At 39.0% G+C, this 21,323-nt stretch overlaps 3 protein-coding genes and 1 long non-coding RNA gene across 6 annotated transcripts; 3 read left to right on the top strand and 1 right to left on the bottom strand.

The window, feature by feature from the left end:
- Positions 1–206: 206 nt before the first annotated feature.
- On the bottom strand, positions 207–4,428 carry LOC121913963 (galectin-8-like). Its single transcript, XM_042436832.1, has 8 exons — positions 4,256–4,428; positions 3,861–3,949; positions 2,904–3,114; positions 2,701–2,820; positions 2,549–2,575; positions 1,785–1,873; positions 1,489–1,654; positions 207–1,360 (listed from the first exon to the last, which is right to left on the bottom strand). The coding sequence occupies exons 1-8, from the start codon at positions 4,292–4,294 to the stop codon at positions 1,211–1,213; spliced, it is 891 nt and encodes a 296-aa protein (XP_042292766.1). The 5' UTR covers positions 4,295–4,428; the 3' UTR covers positions 207–1,210.
- Positions 4,429–9,170: 4,742 nt separating this feature from the next.
- Positions 9,171–10,119, top strand: LOC121881379 (interferon alpha-inducible protein 27-like protein 2A). The gene is made up of 4 exons (XM_042389134.1): positions 9,171–9,253; positions 9,425–9,457; positions 9,620–9,781; positions 9,930–10,119. The coding sequence occupies exons 1-4, from the start codon at positions 9,244–9,246 to the stop codon at positions 10,013–10,015; spliced, it is 291 nt and encodes a 96-aa protein (XP_042245068.1). The 5' UTR covers positions 9,171–9,243; the 3' UTR covers positions 10,016–10,119.
- A 3,446-nt stretch (positions 10,120–13,565) lies between these two features.
- LOC121881380 lies at positions 13,566–15,444 on the top strand. The gene is made up of 2 exons (XR_006091771.1): positions 13,566–13,950; positions 14,115–15,444. It is a non-coding gene; the product is annotated as an uncharacterized LOC121881380 (long non-coding RNA).
- A 988-nt stretch (positions 15,445–16,432) lies between these two features.
- Positions 16,433–20,961, top strand: LOC121880899 (cytosolic 5'-nucleotidase 1A-like). 3 transcript variants are annotated; one of them, XM_042388506.1, is made up of 7 exons: positions 16,433–16,865; positions 16,958–17,082; positions 17,349–17,465; positions 17,820–17,946; positions 18,617–18,745; positions 18,907–19,091; positions 20,380–20,961. In XM_042388506.1, the coding sequence occupies exons 2-7, from the start codon at positions 17,038–17,040 to the stop codon at positions 20,695–20,697; spliced, it is 921 nt and encodes a 306-aa protein (XP_042244440.1). In that variant the 5' UTR covers positions 16,433–16,865; positions 16,958–17,037; the 3' UTR covers positions 20,698–20,961. The 3 variants fall into 3 exon arrangements, with proteins under 3 accessions (XP_042244440.1, XP_042244441.1, XP_042244439.1); XM_042388507.1 differs by having other exon boundaries at positions 16,954–17,082; XM_042388505.1 differs by having other exon boundaries at positions 16,937–17,082.
- The last annotated feature ends 362 nt before the right edge of the window (positions 20,962–21,323 follow it).

Raw genomic sequence — 21,323 nt, 5'->3', positions numbered from 1 at the left:
AAATACAGTCACCTGGTTTCTAAGTTAAATACAAACCATCCACACTCAAACAATGGATACAAAAGCGATAATGGGAACACATTTATTTGTTATTAAATAATTTATGATACACAGGGAAGATTTTTCATACATATTTTACAACAATTACAACAAACAATTCAAAAAACAATGACATTGAAAAAGAAAAGTTTTTTTTTTTTTTTCTCAACCTGGAATTTTCTTTTCATTTGGGAGCAGGATGGATCATTGCAGCACTGAGCAGGAGAGCAGCAAGACAGGAGACGGTCATGGTTTCTATGTTCTATAGCTTGCATAAAGGTTGCAAAATGTCATTTATTACAGTAGATAATTGAAATAGTTTCTTCTTAACCCTGTACTGCACTGTGCTTGATCTCAGTTGCACCATTACATATTGAATTGATTTAACCGTCAGATGCATGAGATGTTATCATGGAGATGTTCCTGAGGATTACGACCTTGATAAAAGATTGATTAAAATAATAATAATAATGTGGGCATGTCCTAAAGAGGCACATCCAATGAAATTACAATTTTATTTATAAAATTTGTAGATGAAAACTGCACTTTAAGAATCTTAAAATTTTCTAAATAAATCAATGATAACCACTACTAATTATTCATGAGAAATATTTAGAAGTGTTTTTAAATTAACTGTACAGTAAATTAGTCTGAGTTTGGCCTCGCTAAAAAAATGGAAACCTTCCGTTTCATTCTTTATTTAATATTTGCTGACAATCTTGGCATTTAAGCAAAGCCAGAGCTAAAATGCTTATTGACATTTAGACATATTCTCCATTTTAATTGTACAGTGCACTAAACAGGGTGTATCACAGCAGAGATGCACAAGAGACAGTATAAGAAATGAACCAAGGCAATCCTAACTTGTAGCTGTAAACAGTCATGGTGGCTCACAGCCTGACGCTCCAACACAGCTAACTCTCATGCATCAGTCCTCTAGCCAGAGCTGGAAACATGGACCTTTTCAGTCCATGGCAGGACCTACAGTATCCCTGGTCCTCTATCACCAAAAATGCTAGACTAGCTTAACGTCAGTGACCTGCGGTTGCTGTAAGACTAAAAGCTGTATTCAGCATTCATCATCTGGGTCATTGTGGCTAAGCTAATATAGCATCAATTACCAGAACACAACTGTGTAACGCTGGCTTCTGTGCAAGTCTGGAGCCCCGAGTCACCACAGTTTGACGTCGGTGAGCTCCAGGTCTCCCATGATCTCCAGCTGGTCGATGCTGCTCAGGTCCTGCACCCGATGTCTGAACTCAAACAAGTGTGAGCCGTTCACTGCCAGCTTGAACTGATGGGGCTGACAGAGGATAAGAATCTGACAAAAAAAACAACCACTTAGCAATCAGACAACTTTATATTACACACATAAAGAGATCAACATCCAATATAGTTGACAGCAGAAAACAACAGAATTAGTTGTATGTTTTTTGGGGTTTTTTTTACCTCAAAGTAATCCCCTGAAGAGAAGGGGAAGAAGGGCAGTTCCCGCTCCTCCTGACCCCAGGATTCACTCAGGTACGAGTTCCTGATGAACAAGCCCGACTTCATGCGGGGGTTCAGATGGAGAGCAATGTTTTCCGTCCTGCTGTTGCGGAGGTTGACTGTAAAACTGGAAGAGACAGATAAAAAGGTAAATCTTTTTCTTTTTAAAAAAAAAAATATTTCTTGGCCTGATTTTGCAAGACATGCACATCAGATTGTTTTTATGTCAAGGCAAATTTCATCAGTTCTCACTTTACCTGTGAGGATACGTGCTGACCTGTCCTTTGATTGTGATGTGCTGTCCATGGTTCAGTCCTTTGAGTATACTGCCTTTGTAAGGGAGGCTCTGAAATGTCAGAGAATATAACTGTAACATCCTCTTAAAATGTACATTTAAAGTGATTTTTAGCAACACCTCTGATGTCATTGCTCTGATGTTCGGCGCTCAGTGCAGGGCAGGCACAGCCCAACATACTATAAACTTTTTCTGTTTATTCCAAACCAGTTGCAGATGTTCACACAAGTGTAAAATGCATTGTTTCTGGTGCAGCAGGGAAAGAGTAAGCCCCCTTACAGCAAGGAAAAAATAGTTTGCATGCAGTGAGGTTAGAGTACTATATTATGTGTACACTATCAATAACAGAGACAAAGGGAATATTTACTGGTATGAAAATAATAAAAGTAGTTCCAGTTTATTACAAGCTTTGCCACATTCTGGAAACAGCATCATCGTTTAAAAAGAAGTCATACGGTGCAAGAAACATGAGCAGTCAGATGTTGTTTTCTGTTCCTAAATCTCAGCAATTACTTCAGTGAGTACAATGTTATCACAAAAATGAGACTCAAGTTGTAATAAACCAGAATGATCTTTTAAGTCCAGAATGCTGAAAATGTACCGTCAGCACCGCACAGACAAAGGAATAATTCAGGAAGTGTGATCCAGGCTTAGTGGCATCACAAGACACTGGGCACAATTATGCAAAGAGATTTTATGTAGATGATGCAAAGGGGAAAAACTCACCAGGTCACCTGATTCTGAATATATTGCCTATAAGGGAGAAAAGTCAAATTTAGAAATTATTAAAGAGATACATCTATAAAAGGAACACAGATTTAGATCTAACCAGCATGTGAGAAACAAATAAAGGAAACAAGGGATGTGAATGTACTTACTGAGTTTGGGATATAGCCAATAGCATGCACCCTGACTTTCCCAGAAATAGAAAACGTGTCGACCCTGTTTAGCGGGATTCTGTGCTTGTATTCCAGCAGGTGGGTACCATTTACTGCCACCTGTGGGTGAAGATAAGTATTTTAGTATCCTATTATGCCATTACTTCAGTTTGCAGGTGCAGATGACTTCATCCTTCTTTCACCTTAAAGATGTCTTCATGTACCAAGATGATGGTCTCGAAGGGTGCCCCACGTTTGTAGGGCAGCTGATGCAGCGTCTCCTCTTTGCCCCAGCTCTCCTCCAGCAGAGAGTTACATACCACGCAGGGTGAGCCTCTGAAGCGAGGGCTGAAGTGGAGGGCGACGTCAGAGCGCGGTTTGGTGCTGCAGCCGCTCGACAGGTCGATCTGAAACCTGCAGAAAGAGCACAACCGGACAGAGTGGGCAACTGTTCCCTGGCCCCAAAAGATCCAGGGTGACTACATGTTGTAGGGTTTTGGTAATTTGATTAACTGCAGGGAGTGAGAACCCATGAAATACAATACTAACATTATGCATTATTACCTCACTGTGTCAAAATCTAGTTTCCATTCATTATTATTTTAGTTTGACAAATAAAATCATGACTTAAGTAGCTTTAAAGCTCTAGAAAAAGCTTCAGTCAAACTGCTGTTTCCAAAGTCAAGAATGAACCTCCAAATTGGTGATTTTAGTTTATATTGTTCTCACATGGTGCATATTCTTAAATAGGGTTGTGTTAAATTAATTTACAACAACTGACACACAAAAAGCAGTCAGTGTTACTCCAGGAGAGGAGCACTGGTTGGTCTTGGGGCAAATAGTAAAGCTGTCATGTGTCGCCTGCTGTGTTCAATGTACTTTATGGTGACAGGATACAAATACAATAACACAGGTGGTAGGTGGAGGGTCAACAGGGGCCCAGCGGCAAATATTGGCTCTGGAGAACTCTCGAAAGGTCCTGATAATGCTTAAGTTTCTTTGAGGGAGATATTGAGGTCCTGTTCTGTAGCCAAACCTACTGACCTCTGACCTCCAGCTGGAGGACAGCAAGCAAAAATGGAAAGTCATAGCTGAGCTGAAATTAATCTAAACTAATGAAAAATCCCTATAAAGGGCTGCCGTCGTTTAAAAAAAACTACCTGTCAGCATCTGGGGCCACTGTGCCCTGGATGATGATGATCTCCCCAGGGTGCAGGCCTCCAGGTATGGGCCCTGTGTATGGGATCACCTGAGGTGGAGAGTTGACGTTAAATCACTGAACACTGACTGTGACAGCAACTGAAGACGTGCTGCCGAACATGAGGAGCCAAAATGAAACGTACTTTCTTTACCAGCTAGAATAAACATTTGTCGTCTGATACAACCTGATTAGTTAGACTGTGTGCAGGCCACATACACACATACTGACAATTCAGCTGTATTTTAAGCTGCATGAGGGTCTATTGATCATTGCATGATGGCATCAGAGGACTGGTGTAGATAATAATAATAATAATAATGATAATAATAATAACAATAATAATAAGCCGCTTACCGGATTCAGGACAGTGTGTTTCGCATTTGCCACAGACATCGAGCTTCTTGTATCACACTACTAACATGCAGCTGAGTCTGTGATATCTGCGGTAAATATGACCGGTTTGCAGCTGTCCTGCGCTACACAGGGATGATGGCAGTGGGCATCTTCTCTCCATCAGCCCCCCAGCACATCACGCATGCGCAAAAACTACCATGTGATCAGGTCCGCTGAACGTCTGGACGCCCGGAGGCCCGCTTTTTTTTTTTTTTCTTTTTACAGTTTGTTCAATATAGATAAAACTTTATCTTCCCAGCAAGGGCAAAAATGATTAAACCATCCATGAGGTAAATATTCTATTCATAAATACAACTACTGTTCATTGACTGTATAATAATTCTGTATATATAGTCAATGCTTGAAAATAAATATATGACTTTTATGTCACACGATCTGTTTTGTTTGAATAAAACCAAACGCTATAATTTATTAATAGGCATAACATAACAACAACAATAGTAATAATAATAATAATAATAATAATAATAATAATAATAATAATAATAATGATAATAATAATAATAATAATAATAATAATAATAATAATAATAATAATAATATGAAACAGAATGGAAAGACAATTATTAGTAATTCCACATAATGTCAAAGATTTCAATCAATTTTCAACTTTTATTGCTGAACTGTTGTTATACATGAACATAATGGCTAAGATATTTTATTCTCAAAGCAGATCCTGCATGCTGGAATAATTTGCCTTATAAACATAAATACATTATATAATTTGTACCCAAGAAGTAACAATTACTTTTTTATCAGAGCCAGCCACTGACTTAGTGAAGATGAAAGTTTGTCTTGAATGCAGTTTTAAAGGAATCAGAACTAAAGTGATTTAGCAGCTCTTTAAAAAAATCTGTCTTTTGTTTACTTTAGTTCAGAAATAATTATGAATTTCACTGTTTTCAACTTTTGGGTTAAATTGAGAAAGTGACTCTCTTACGCCTTCTTTTTAGAGATGCCCTCGGAAATCAGGAAAATCTGGAAAGTAACTCAGTATATTTATTCAAGTACTGTACTTAAGTACAGGTTTGAGGTACTTGTACTTTACTTGAGTATTTCCATTTGATGCTACTTTATACTTCTACTCCATTTGATGCTACTTTCAGAGGGAAATATTGTAATTTCTACTCCACTACATTTATTTGACAGCTTTAGTTACTTTTCAGATGAAGATTTGACACAATGGATAATAAAACAAGCTTTTGAAATACAACACATTGTTAAAGATGAAACCAGTCGTTTCCAACATTTTTGGCTCTTGAGGTCTTACAAAAAGCAGTGTGTAGTCCGGGTCACATTTCAGATGTCTATGAGCTGTTAACAGCTCCACCAAATAGTGATTTTTCCCTCTAAACTTCTCACATGGCTTCATTTCAATAAATGTTCAAATGATCCAATATTTCACCAAAAATCAAAGATTAGAGAAAAAGTCCAAAAACTGAAAACAGATTTGTGTATCAGAACTTTGTTTTTGCTTCTTTCCTCTCCCATCAATCATCTCACGACCCCTCAGATTTATCTGTTGACCCTTTGGAGGGGCCCGACCCCTAGTTTGTATACTGTATATAAAGTAGTTCAAACTAACTCCACCTCCAGCAGCTACAACAGTAACATGCTGTTTACACACTACTGATGCTTCAGTATTAATAATGTAGTGATGTCATATATAATAATATATCAGTCAGGATTGTTCATGCAAGACATTTACCTGTAATGGAGTATTCATACATTGTTGTACTGGTACTTTTACTGAAGTGAAGGATCTGAGTAGGCCTACTTCTTCTACCACTGTTGGAAATTAGACGATATAAACTTGGACTTAAACACTTGATGACAATAAAAAAGATATTTCCAGCAACAACTAACAAACAGCAGAGGGCAGCAGTGCGCCTTGAAGTCTGCCTGATCAAAAGAAGAAGAAGAAGAATTTATAGTTTCATTTCTCGAGAAATCACAAGTGAACTGACTTAACCTGAAACGTCAGACCAGAGGTAAACAAGGAAAACATGGCTACTCGTAAGTACCACTGTTCCTCACAATAATGATACATTTCTCTGAAAATACTGATACTTTTGCTCATCTGTTTTTCCAATCAAATGTCTTTAATCAAGACAGCTGTAAATGTTGATCTTGTGTGGTGTGTGTGTGTTTCAGGGACAGCTATCGCCATTGCAGTGGGTGCAGGTAAGACTATTTCAACTGATTTTTGGACACAATATGATGTAGCTTGTGTAATCAGCACTGTGTTCTCTCATCCATGTACAGTCGGAGCTGTGGTCGGGACCCCTGTTGTTCTGGGGGCCGTAGGTTTCACCTCAGCAGGAATAGCAGCAGGATCCGTTGCTGCTAAGATGATGTCGGCCGCAGCGGTTGCAAACGGAGGAGGAGTAGCAGCAGGAAGCACGGTGGCTGTTCTGCAGTCAGCAGGTTACAGGCCTTGACATTTTTATTGTACTGATGACTGTTATATCTTCATGTGCATGACGAGTGGAACAAAAACAACATAAAACTATATGGTGTCTGGCATGCCTGCAGCTGTTGCAACAATGAGTTATTTTCTTTAAAGAAAAATGCTCTGGTTTCAGCCTCTTACATGTGAATATTTGATATGTGATAAACTGAATATCTTTGGGTTGTGGACTGTTGATGGGGACAAAACAAGATTTTATAGGTTGCATCTTGGGCTTGTGATCAGCATTGTGATCAACTAATAACGAGAATAGTCATTTGTTGAAGCCCTAGTTTTGGTACAATTTAGTGTTACTACTGTATATACTGCAATGACAATAGTGGCTTGAGAAGGAGCCAGTATCTCACCCACTCTGACACATCTGATTCTAATTCTTAGCTTGTTATAAAGATCTTGACAAGCTTCAGCTGCTTGATAACAAGTTAATAATTAGAATCAGGTGTGTTAGCGTGGGGGAGATAACTTAAACATGTAGGGCAGGGTTGGTGACCACTGCTGTTGTGTGACAGCTTGATAAAATCCACTAATGCTCTGATGGGAATCATCTAACGTGTGATGTCTGTCTTGCTGCAGCTGCGGCTGGTCTGTCAGGAGCTACCACTGCCATTGTGGCCGGCGCTGGAGGAGCAGTGGGGTGGCTGGCTAGCTTCATCCGCTGAAAATCATGAAGGAATATGCATCTAAAATTGTTTAGACTTTCAAAAAAAAAAAAAAACAGTGATTCACTAACTAAACAGTATTTCTCATAATTAAGTTTGGATGATTGTGTAATAAACTTATACAGCCTATGACAGGTTTAATGTGTTATCTGCAAATATTTCCCTATGATGTCAATCACTGTGCAGGAAGGACTGAGAGTGAATGAGCCGTAAGCTTATGCAACTTTTAATCAGACTGCTCAGGAAATAGGGACATTTTTCACATGTTTGTGTGCACATTCCTGCCATTCTCCACCTGTCTACCACATGCCACTAGACTGTCTCACCTGATTCCTCCACTCACCTTTTCTTCATTCCCTAATCATCTCTGCCTTTTCACATGTCTCTCATTCTGCCACATCACCCAGACTGTGTTATATACCCGCCCACTTTCCACTGTCCTCTGCCATTTCGACATGTTGTCCTGTATTCCAGCCACCTGTTATTGATGCTGTTTCCGCTTATCCTTACCTGCTCTGCTGCCTGTGGTTGTGACCTGCCGTCCTGCTCTCCGCACTCGTTTGCTTGTTTGAATTGTCTTTTTGTTGTTGACCTGTGAGGTTTTTTGTTTTTTTTAAGCATTTATTTGTCAAAGCCCCTTTACAGTCACCCGGTCCTGCCCTGGTGTTTGCATTTAGTACATCTGCTATCTTGTACCTACATCTATGACACCTGCCTGATTTTTTTATGACATAAAGCTTTTATCTTGTGTGTGCCAAAGTATCATTTTACAGATTTTTTTCAAGATGTTGAGACAATTTTAATAAAACTCAAGTGTTTTTTTAAATTAAAGTATCATTAATTGACTTTGTGGCCACAGTAGAGTTGTTGTAATTAAACCAAAACAAAAAGCTGAAAAATGCTAACATGGTGTGTTGAGCTGAGGGGGGACTGCAGAGTCCTCAACTATAAAATATAACCAGACTGTCTGCAAATCTATGATTTAAACATATTTTAGATTTGTTGAATTCATTTATGTATATGAGGAGCTGTACTGTGATGGGAGAATCAACACTAACAATGATGTTGAAGTGTAATTCTCAATGCTGGACTGATGGCACATGGTGGATATTGGATAATTTCACCACTTTATGCATTAAACAATTATTTAAATGAAACTGAAAAGTTTAGAGGGAAAATGTCTCATTTGTCAACCTGCCAAAAACTTGGATATCTGAAACCTGACAAGGTGCTTTCTGCTTTTTTTATATAAAGAATCAAAAAAGGGAGGAAAGATGACTAACTTTAATCTGAAAATAAGCCTTCATTTTCACCTCAATATAACATGAGGGACTCATAACAGTGTGTTGTGTAAAATATCACCCTCCACTGATAAAAGTTTAGTATTCCATCAAGGTGGTTTCACAGATTTACTGTAAATGAGACGATTATAATTGCAAATTAGATACACTTTTGGTCAAAATGGTAGATTTGAATCTATCTTTAACTGTTGGTAGACATGAACGTGGATGGTGAAGACATTTTAAAGTCACTGCAGGTCCTGCATGCTGGAATAAAACATTATGATCTCTTAAATGTTTGTTTGCTTTTCCTCTGATGTTTACGATTACGATGATGATTTAGCATCTCAGAAATATTGTTTATTTGGGTGACGTAAATGGAGGGCGTGAAGCTGTAACGCCCTCTGTTGCTCAGATTCTTAAGTTTCGTTTCTCGAGAATTTTCAGGCTCCTAACCCTACAAGAAGCACAACTCTCTCCCACACTCCCAATCACACTCTCAGACTCCACAGAGCAACGATGGGCCTCCGTGAGTATAAATGTTCCTTTGACAATACCGATATATTCTCTTAATAGATAGGCTACACTTGTTTTTCATACTAACCTTTTAATGATGATAGTCACGACAGAAAATGCATTTTATTATTGGCCAGCTGAGCTGTAATTACATATCATTTTTTGTTATCATCTTGTTTTTCAGTAACAATCGCTGCTGCGGCCACATTGGGCGCAGGTAAGACGTTGGGGAAAGCATTTATGAATCACCTTAAAATTTAACACACAAAGTCATGCTAATATATAGTGTATGAGCCATGTTAAATTGGCCTGACTATTTAGTGTGGTGAAGAAAGTTTCCTCGGATGTGTTTTTTGACTGTGTTTTTTTTTTTCTCCAGGAACTACGGTGGTTGCGGCTCCTCTTGTTCTGGGAGCCATAGGTTTCACCTCAGTTGGCATTGCAGGCGGCTCCATTGCAGCGAGCATGATGTCCACCGCTGCTGTCGCTAACGGAGGTGGAGTGGCAGCGGGAGGTCTGGTGGCCCTTTTACAATCAGCCGGTAAAGGACATAATCGCTGATGAAATTTGAATCAAATCAGTTTATTTCTCAAGTGGAAAGGTTACACAAAATCCCAGTGTCTGATCAACCTGGAACTCAAAGAAACAATAATAGAGGCTAACTCTCAAAAGTGTGTTTCTCACTGTAGGGATGGCCGGTCTGTCAGGAGGCGCCACTGCAGCCGTAAGCGGCGCTGGAGGAGTAGTGGGAGGACTGGTGGCTGCACTCATCTGAGACCAGACTGAAAATCATGAAGGAATAATAATTTCTCCAAAAAGAAATTCACATTGTCGAATAGTCCAACTGTCATCACATAAATAAAATGAATCTGAAGTGTTTATGTCCTGGTGAGTTTTTTTCTGCTCTTGCTGCTCACACACTACATAGTCGTTGTATACAGGAAAGTGACTCTCTGCCGCCCTATGTTGTTCAGATCGTAACATAGTTTTGTTTCTCAGTAATCAAAACCATCAGTCAGTGTTTAAACCTCAGTCCAGTTTAAGGCTCGTCAAAGCAGATAAAGAGATGGACCCTGATCAGCGACACTGATCCCATGACAATACTGATACATATCTTTGAAAGATAACATTAAAAAGATAACTTATATGTAACATATTTCAGTTAATTAATAATAGCATCATAAATAGCTTTAAGGCCAGCTGAGATGTAAGAGCAGCGAATCATTCAGATGCTGGATTAACTCAGTCGTTTCCTAAAATACCCTTCATTGTCTGGGATTTTGAACCCTGTGGTGAATGTAATAACTGTAGATGCAGAGCAGGGGTATCTGGCACAACTTCACCTACTTCCAAGGTGCACAGAGAAAGGAAAGACGTTTTTAAGAGGTTAAAACTGCAGCAACACTTATAGTATATAGAACAACTTTATTGTTAGATCAACGTGTTTCATCAGGGTCATCATAAAACACATTACAAACATTTAAATAGAGTGGGTTAGGTATGACAAAAAAAGGTAGCTAGCATTAGCAGCTAACTTAAACTAAGCAGTTAGCGATGGCTTCTCTCTCACCCTCTCGTTCTCCTGTCCTCTCTTGCTCGGTGTGTCAAATGTTAAGTTATTCCTCTGCCTCCTTTAGTGATAATGGTACGTGTAATAAGTGTAGTTTATTTGCAATGCTGGAGGCGAGGCTCAGTGAATTGGAAGCGCGGCTCCGCACCGTGGAAATACAATCAGTAGCTAATGTAGTTAGCCAGCCAGAGCCGCCTATTACTCAGCATTAATAGAAGAGAATAAAACATCCCTAGGCTCCTTTTCAGCACTTTGGCCAGGCTGACAAAGAGTCATAACTCTATTGATCCATGTATTCCTATAGCTCTCAGTAGTGATGACTTTATTAGCTTCTTTAATGATAAAATTGTAACTATTAGAGATAAAATTAACCACCTCCTGCCTTCAACAGGCACCGATTTCTCCCCAAACACAGGCACCTTAGAAACAGCTGTAAATCCTGACATACATTTGGACTGTTTTTCTCCAGTTGACTTTTCTGAACTAACTTCAATGATTTGCTCAGTTAAACCATCAACCTATCTCTTAGACCCCATCCCAGCTGGGGTTGCTTAAGGAAGCCTTGCCCTTAGTTAGCGCTTCCTTACTAGATATGATCAATCTGTGTTTAGTAACAGGCTATGTACCACAGTCCTTTAAAGTAGCTGTAATTAAACCTCTTCTCAAGAGGCCTTCTCTTGATTCAGGCATTTTAGCCAATTATAAACCTTATCTAACCTTCCATTTCTCTCTAAGATCCTTGAGAAAGCAGTCTCTAATCAGTTATGTGACTTTCTACATAACAATAGTTTATTTGAGGATTTTCAGTCAGGATTTAGAGTGCATCATAGCACAGAGACAGCACTGGTGAAAGTCACAAATGACCTCCTTACTGCATCAGACAAAGGATTTGTCTCCATACTTGTCCTGTTAGATCTTAGTGCCACATTCGACACAATTGACCATTAAATCATTTTGCAGAGACTGGAACATTTAATTGGCATTAAAGGAACTGCATTAAGCTGGTTTCAGACATGGGTGGCACCATATTTAGTCCATTATCTGGAGAAGTGCAACTAAAAGGTGGTACTAAGGTACTTGGGTTTGTACGGAAGACATTGTAATCCAAAGTGTGCCTATTTTGATATGGCATATTTTAAAAACACTAATTAAAAATAATAATAATAACAATAGTATAAATAAATAACTTTATGTAAATAACTTTTAAGTGCTATGTAAAGAAAAGAGTAGGAAGAGCAAAAAGATACATCATAAAAAGTATAAAATAATACATAATAAAAAACACTACAAAACCACATAAATTAGAGATATTTAAGAACCACTATAGAAACTCATTAATTGAGAAATCCTCATACATGACCCGTGGAGATGAAGTTTTGAAATAGAAAATCCAATGTAATGAATGTAATCACTGCCTGGATTATGTTCACTGATTGAAATGTTATATTTATGTAGGGGAGAACAGGCTTGGTTGTCACTTTCAATAGATGTCGCTACCTAGAAGGTGCTGTTAAAAAAAATATGTTGGTACTGAAGTTTTCAGAATTGGGGTCAGAGGTCACCTAAAAGGTCATTTCAGGAGTAAGACACCTGACATTGAAGTGAGAGAACTTCTAGTGTTTTTCAGTCAGGCACTATTTTTTTATTATTTATTTTTATTTAAAAGGGACAGTTTACAGCTCAAACATATATGTCACCATTTGATGCACTGTTCCAGATTATAGCTTCAAGCTAATTCACATCTGTAGTCCCTAGTATCTAGGGATTGTTCTGTGTACCTGCCCAGGGGCTGCAGATAAAAATGAGCTAATAGCTAAATCTGTCATAAATCATTTCTTCTCAGTTGAGAGTATTTTTTTTGTGCATGGTCCTTGTTTAATAAAGACTAATAATAATAATAATAACAGTGACATAGATATATAAACCACTAATTTGTACACACACACATGCCTTACTGTTCTGGGTCAGACAAAGCGTCTTCACTTCTCTGTACTCTGAGCTCATTAGACAGCCATTCTGTGAAGAACTGGACAAACATAACAAAAGTTGATGTTTTTTTGTTGTGCATAATATCAAATGATGAATGAACGTTCCAGAGCTACTGACTGCTTTGTAAGTGCAACTGGATTGTACAAACACTCTCTAAGCCAATACTTGATCCACAACAGGGAAGGAGTTAAGGAAACTCCATCGTACCTGATATTGTGGTATGTGACAGAAAGCAGGGTGTCTCCACAGACACCAAGCAGTCTTCTTCCAGGTGCTGCTGTTGCTGTGTGTGGCGTGAGAGTTGACTTGTTCTCAAAATCAGCTAAATATTCAGCCATGACTTTGAAAATCTTTCAGATAACACTAAGCTACGCTTTCTGTACTCCAACACAACAAACTCTTCCTGGCACCCCTCTCTCCAACTCTGTCACGGCTGAAAATTCAGCTGATTTCTACAATAACTTAACTCTTGATTTCAGATTGAGACTTCCCAGTGAGCGAGACTTGGTTAAACACAATAACAAACAGACCGGATCAAGCAAAAGGTAAAGAAAAATGTTTTATTTCTCTGTATATTCCTTTCAATATTGTTGTCAGACACTTATACACAATAACAATTGGAGCCTGTCAGTGGCAAAAACAAGCACTTTTAGTGGACATACATTGACGGTGTGCTAGAGAGTGTGAAGACAACGCTGTGTTGAATTTTGGGTATGCGCCATGTTGTAAGGATCGTGAGGATCCGGCTGCCTTTCTGTTGGTGAGTTGGTGCGATGAATTGTGAAGAACACTTGACTTTGTGGTAGCTTGGTTATTTAAAGAGCCTCTGCATTGGCACACCAGTTAAAGTATGAGGATTAGAGATGAGAGCCATTCAGCAGTTTATTGTCTTGTCCACAGGATTTCCACTTAAATAGTTGACTGTCATAAAGGATTTAATGGCTGATGGGCAAATGAAAACAAAGGTACTCTAATAAATCTTAATCAAATCAAAGCATTCATTTGGTCATTAGACAGAGAAAAAGCAATTTCCTTAACTTACTAACAGGCCACACCTGAACTATCAGTTCAGCCCGTTAGGTTGAGGCTAAGTCCCGCCCACCTAAGACTGGGCAGGAAGGAGGATTTTCTACAGCTGCCCCTCAAATATGGTAACACATTTGAAAATCATCATACATTGTCTGGGGAGGGGATCCTGCCACCTCATGAGGAGCAGATTTTGGGTCACAGTGTCAGGATCAACCAGGTCTGATGACACAAATCCAAGGGGTTTTGAATTGAGGATGCCTTTCATTTCTGTCAAAACTGTGTTTAGCAGGGCATGAGGACTCAGGCGGACAACCTGAGGACAGAACAGGGGCCGAGCAAGGACCCTCAGGTGGACAGCCCGGGAGCTGGAAATCATGAACGGAAGACACAGGGCAGATAAATGTAGTCACCCCAGAGGGCGACCAGAAGACAGGACAGATGGGTGGAGCCGCTCTGGAGGTCAACAGAGAAGCTCAGGACAGAGACCTTGAGACCTGAGGCTTCAGCGATGGCACTTAGAGGGGTGGCAAATAGACTCGCGGACAGCAGAGACAGCCAACTGCTGCTGTCTGGCTGGATGTTGGCAAGGGCAGCTGACTGCTCGGGACCAGGCAACTCTGTGGCGCTGGGCAGTGGAGACTCTGAGGAGCTGAGGAGCTCTCTCGTGCATGAGAGAACCGGCCATGTTTGGATCCTTTCACCTTGTTTCACCTATTGATCCACAGTCAGTGGTGTGGGTGGGGCTGAGGCTGCTGCAAGGGGCAAGGCCTCACTGGACAATTTCCATATTTTCTAAATATTTAGCTTTACACTTGGTGACACATTTAGATTTAACATTTAGATTAAGATTCAGATTTAACAGGGCGTTAGGACGACTCTAAGGCCCTGTGGCTGACTAATTTTTTTTCAATATTAAATTATTAACCTATTGTCATAAATAGATTTTTTTATTTACAATGTACTAATAAAACCAACAGTTTCTTTTTCTTTTCTTGTTTTTGGCAAAAAGTAAACATCCAGTCCATCCATGTCGACCACTGTGCAGAAAGGACTGAGAGTGAGTGAGTGAATGAATTGGTGTGAGCTATAAACCTATGCAACGTTGTCAATCATAAATTACTGCTGTCACAATAATTGCCTGGCTCAGTCCCTGCCATTCTCCACCTGTCTACCACATGCCACTAGACTATCTCACCTGATTCCTCCACCCACCTGTTCACCTGTTCCTCATCCCCTAATCATCCCTGCCTTCTCACCTGCCTCTCATTCTGCCACATCACCCAGTCTGTGTATAATACACCCACCCACTTTCCACTGTCCTCTGCCATTTCGTCATGTTGTCCTGCGTTCCAGCCACCTGTTATTGATCCTGTTTCTGATTATCCTTACCTGCTCTGCCCTGCTCTGGTGTCTGCATTTAGTTCCTCCTCCTGTTTGCTCTGCTATTTTGTACCCACATCCATGACACCTGCCCAATTTCTTTGACATAAAGCTTTTAACTTATGTGTGCCGAAGCATCATTTTAGATCTTTCAAGATGTTGAGGCTGTGCAAATATCTGTCCCTAATTAAATTGTCCAATTTTAATAAAACTCAAATGTTTTTTTGTTTTTTTTTTAAATCTTTGTAATATTTTTAATTAAAGTATCACTAATTTCACTTTGTGGCCACAGTAAAGTTGTGGGCATTAAACCAAAACAAAAAGCTGAAAAATGCTAAAATGGTCTTGTCAAAACCTGATATACGGCTGGACCTCATATGGTCAATGTGTGAAATTGTGGCCAATTTATTACAGTGATAGTCAGTGGTAGTGTCTATAATGAGAATTCCTGGATATTAAAATTTTATCTGCAATTTTCTGTAGTGGTCCTAGCAATATTTACTGGTAAAGTGTACTGAAGTAGCATATCACATGACTTGGTTAAACTACATTTGAGTAAAAAAAAATAAAAATAAAAAAAGGTTATATGCATTTGCAAGAACAATACTTTCCACTCATATCTTGGGATGTTTGATTTGAAAGAGAACTTATTTGAATTATAATTATAACTATTCTAATAACCTATCTGTTAACTTCACCTGCTCTTCCATGTGTTTCACTAAATCCTTGTGTCTGATCAACCTTGAACTGAAAGAAACATTAATGTAATATTGAGAACAAGGCTTTGGTTGCTTGATAAAGTCCACTGATGACCTGCTGGGAACTGCCACTACAGCCGTGGGCAGTGCCGGAGGAGTAATAATAGGGGGAATAATAGAAAAAGAACATTACATTTACTATTACCAAATAGTAACATCATTATATCACATCACATTATATCAGTGAAGTTGATAACTTAATGAAACAGAACCATCTGAGGGCAATTGAGATAATGTTTTGGTGTTTCTCCAAAAACACATTCACATTGTCGAATAGTCCAACTTTCATAACATAAAAAAATAAAAAGAATTTGATTGAAGTGTTTATGTTCTGCTGAGTTTCATTTTCTTCTCTTGCTGCTCAAATTACTCAGTTGCATCGAGGAAAGTGACTCTCTGCCGCCCTCTTTTGTTCAGACGGTAACATAGTTTTGTTTCACATATGAACTCCGGATAATGGAAATGCCCTTTCACACATGTAGCACATAGCAGGAAATTTTCTGTGTCCGACGTGTTTTCACCCACTGGAAATACTCCGTTTGCTTTAGGCGAGGGGTGCAGGCTTTTATTTTGTGAGAGATCACAGGAAGTCCTCTCTACCATTAGTCCTAACTTCACAGCGGAGCGTTCAGGTCCAATCAAAGCAATACAGCTCGCATGCTGCGGCTATCCTCCGCCTACTGCATGTGTAAAATAGCGGCTGTGCATGACTCCTGGAAGTCAAAGACGTCGTATTTAAGTTTATGTTCTGTTTGTTCAACAGTTGTTTGATAAATGGCTCGTACCGTCTCCCTTACTGCCGGATACTGTTGCACTTAAAGCAGATGTTATCCACTCGCTTTATTCACACTTGGCCACATTGGACCATGACACGGACTTTGTACTAGGACTCTGGCAGGGTATGTATATGTTATGTCATATGCTTCAAGACAAAGTGCTACCAACCTACATGAAAAGTATTTTTGTTCAGTACATTTCTGCTGTCAGCCAGCCTGGTGAAGAGAGGTGCTAGGACAGCTGTTGATAACTGCAGGAATAACCAGCGAGATTACACGTCCAAGATTGACCAACATGTATAACATGTCCACACAGACAAGGAGCAAAAGGAAAGATGAGGTACGGAAGAGCACACAAACACCTGTAATAAACATTTGAATAATCATTTGTTATGAAGAAGGTTTATTTTCACAATTCACTTTAAATAATTAAAGGATTTGTGGAAAATAAGCATTAAAAATAACCTGAAATTGTTGAAAAAAAGCAACCTAATGTTATTCAGACTGAGTAAGTCAAAATGTTGTTAAGAATAACTGTTAGAACAAGTCTTTCCAATGTGAGATTTTTGTTAAAGTATCAAACATTTGTTCCCTCTGATCCTCCAGTCCGAGCCAGAGATTCCCATCACCATCGCAATGTCATCAGAAGTCCTCTTCAACATGGAGAAGGAGCAGCAGAGCAGCAGATCGATGAGCCATGGCCCTGCATTCTACTTTGTCAAGGTCAGATGCTATGTCAGGAAAAAGCTGAGAAACATACTCGGACATAGGCAAACACATGTGTAGTTAAACACATACGCAGAGATAAATAGATACACTTTCAAACCCAACAGCTAGTACTTATTTAGTATGAAATCTTACTGATTGTATTCTGAGTATTTAGGTATATACTGTACAATACACACAAAACACCAACACAAACGTTTATTCACACACAAACACACATAGTCACAAACCAGGGAGTGCCATAGACATATACACCACTAATTTGTACATAGACACACACACACACACACAAACTTTCATTCCAACTTCAGTTAAGTATTCAGTCAGTTGGGAATTTTGTTGTGTTTTCAGGCTCTGCAGGTGGTGAATGCTGAACTTAAAGTGCATTATCCTGAGAGTCAGGAGCTCTTTAAGGTCTTACTCATCAACCACCATTCATCAGACTCAGACAGACTCAACGAGACTATCAAAATCCAAGGTGAGTCACTCATACATCCAAACAAGAACAACTTCAGGGATGATGGAGTTTTGTCAGCAAACCTCAAATACATTTCAAATACAGATGTCTGATTAGTGACCTACTTACTTGAATAGTAATTTAAATAGGATTTGCCTTACTCAAGCTTGCTGTTTGTTCAGTTCTGCCAGAAAGACATGCAGCAGTAAGATTTAAATGAAATTCATCCTGTCACTTTGTAGGGGTCTCACAAAGAGCACCCAATGAAAAGAACCATGGCAGAGGGAAACATTCACACTGAGACAACCTCAGGCACTTTTCTTTCAAGTTGTTCTTGGTTCACTCTCCTTTTCACTCTGCCTCCTTTTCTCACATCAACCTGGTGCATGATATCTATCATATCTATCAAGTTGTCTGCTAGTACTTGGACGTCATAGTATTGCAAAGTACACACACACACACACACACAGACAATTCAGTTTTGGCACAGCAGTATTTCCAACAAAGTCTCATTCCTAATGTAAATCTTTCTTTGATTAATTAACAGTACTGGAAGATAAATAGTGCATCTTTCACATGTCTCAGCAATGCATGCATGCAATGATGCATCTGTAATGTAACTGTACCAGCTAAAATACAGAACATTTTTTGGCCAATTGATTGTGGGCTTGTCATTCATTCTTGTTTGCAGAGTTGGAAGAACTAATTACTCCCTTAGTTATGGAGAGAGAGCGTCTTGTAAGTGAATTAAAGAAGAACAAAACCCATCTGTACCTGTCTGCTAAACCAGGGTTCGGGGTTCAAGAAGCGCTGAAGGAAGGTAAGTGTAAAGAGAGTACTAAACAAATGAGGCCAATGTTACAGAGTGACAACATACACAACTATCTTTAAACTCTAATAACTTTAACAGTGAAGTGTACTCTGTATAGTTGTACATCATACATGACTGCGTGTTAATGTGAATTAATGTCTCTGCATCAGGTATAGCAGCAGCTATCATGGGCAATCCAGAGACAATCGCGAAAGTGTCAGAGACTCAGCTGCGTGTTGTCTTTGATGGTGATGCCGTCCTCTTCTCTGATGAGTCTCAGCGTGTTTTCAGTGAAAAGAAACTGATGGGGTACTTGGAGCACGAGAAGAAAAACGTTGACGTGCCAATGAACCAAGTATGGATAGTGACAAATTCAGTTATCAGTCACTTTTTCACATAATTACTTCTTCAATGAATGACATACCTCAACAGCAGTCTGTAATTATCTGCATCTATACATACAAGGCAGGTTTATTTATTCAGCAAATTTTAGAACAAAAGGCAACTTTAAGTGCTTTATAAAGGCACCAGCTATGGAACCGGTGCAATAATATACCGACTATTGACACGGAACAGGATTCCATGATAGTAGTCCACAGGCCGGACTGGTTTTCCATGCCAATAGTAGTTTGTTCTATTGGTATGGAGTGAGTTTCCAGAATTTATTGCTGGACCTCTTGGAGGTCCACTACAACCACTAACCACACATTTTGACCATGACATTGGGTATTTTAGTGCCACTCAACAGGACATTTTTACAGCATTTTACAGTTTTGACCCAAACTATGATCTTTCTCTAACCTTAACCAAGTGGGTTTTGTGCCTTAACCTAACTATTTTAACCCAAACCATGGGAAGGACTGGCGTTTTCACCTGCAAGTGGAAATGTTCCTCCGTTTTGAAACAATCTGAATTTGATCATGTGATCTTGCGCAATCAACACCAATATGCATGTGTAACAATTCCATACTAACAATAAACAGATTATTGTACTATATTGACCAGTAGCCACTTCCCTTTATATAATGCAAAAATGTATTAAGAAGTACGGCAAAAATATTTATTTTAAAAGAAAATAAAAACAGGAAAAACTAAGAAATACCCAGAAGGTAGTTCAGGATGTAAGTCCAAGGCAGATAATCATATACTTTCAGTTCAAAGGCAGTGGAGAATTTACAGTTTACATTTTTAATCCAGACTTGAAAGTTGCCAGAGTTGGGGCAAGTCTTGTACAGTATCTTTGTAGTGCAAATGTTTCATGTGGACTCTAAGAACAAACAAGAATCTCACAACAATCAAGTCAGTTTAATAACGCAGTTAGTATTGGGCTACAACACTACAACAGATACATATACAGTATATTCTGTATACATAGATAATATAGCATATATAATATATTGCAACTTGCTCTTTTCATTGTTATCTTGCTTTCCGTCTGTGTCCTTGTGATCATGAATGTAACACTGAGATTGTCATGGCTCATGGTATACCATGTATTAGTTTTAGAAGAGAATCTGTTAGGATACTTAAAAAATACAGAAATATAATTTATATTATCTTAAAGTATGACTACTCTCAACTTATCTGTTTTGAGAAAAAAAAGTAGTACATGTCATTGCTCCTCTTCTCCCTTCTGTCCTTAGGGGCCATTCAAGGGACTCCTGGAGGTTTTAGAAAGACTGCAGAGGAAGTTGCACAATAAAGGCCTGATCAAAAACTGCCCCATTCGTACCTACCTGGTGACATCCCGTGATGCAGGCTGTGCCGGGTACAGAGCCTTAAACACTCTGCACTCATGGGGTCTGGAGATTGATGAGGCTGTCTTTCTTGGGGGGTCTCCCAAAGGCCCCGTGCTGGAGAAGATCAGGCCCCACATCTTCTTTGATGACCAGGACTGCCATATTAAAAACGTATTGAAGTTTGGCATAGTGGCATGTCATGTGCAATATAGCTCAGAGTAACCAACAGGTGAATTAATGTCATTATAAGAGGCAACAGTTGATTATAACTGATAGAAAAATGTAAACTCGAATAATATGTCCCCATAATGCATCAAAGATGTAACAAAAACATGTAAGCTGATTTAAAGATAATTTTCTTTACACTATTACTTATAAGTAATATGTGTATAATGTGATGATGAATATGAAGATGCTTTTGTGTTCTTGGAATACTTCTATCTCATTATACTGTCTAATTCTAATTAAATGCATGCAAAATAGTCATTTTCTGCCTTTTGTGTTTTGTGTGTCTGAATCAGTGGTCAAGACAGGCATAGGACAGTGAAAGGGAAGAAGCCATTTTGTGAAGGCGTGTTGATTAAAAAACTAGCTGTAGCTTCTCCAACATATAGCTACCCTGCCACAGCACTGTGTCATATGATCATAAACATATTGTGCATTAATGATTTATGTTCAATGCCAATATAAAAAGTAATGTGACCTTTATATAGCAGAGCAAAAAGTTTGAGCAGTGGATGGGTGCCTCTGTCGAAACTTTTAAGGTGTGCAAACAGCATAACAAAGTGCCACGTTTGCCAGATAAGCGTCTCCTGCTCAGATGTGTCCACAGGGGTTTTCACTGTATC

The sequence above is a fragment of the Thunnus maccoyii genome, chromosome 16 (assembly GCF_910596095.1).
Source record: "Thunnus maccoyii chromosome 16, fThuMac1.1, whole genome shotgun sequence".
Taxonomy (NCBI): Eukaryota; Metazoa; Chordata; class Actinopteri; order Scombriformes; family Scombridae; genus Thunnus; species Thunnus maccoyii.
Note: the sequence above shows the minus strand (reverse complement) of the source record. Positions and strands in the feature narration are given on the sequence as shown.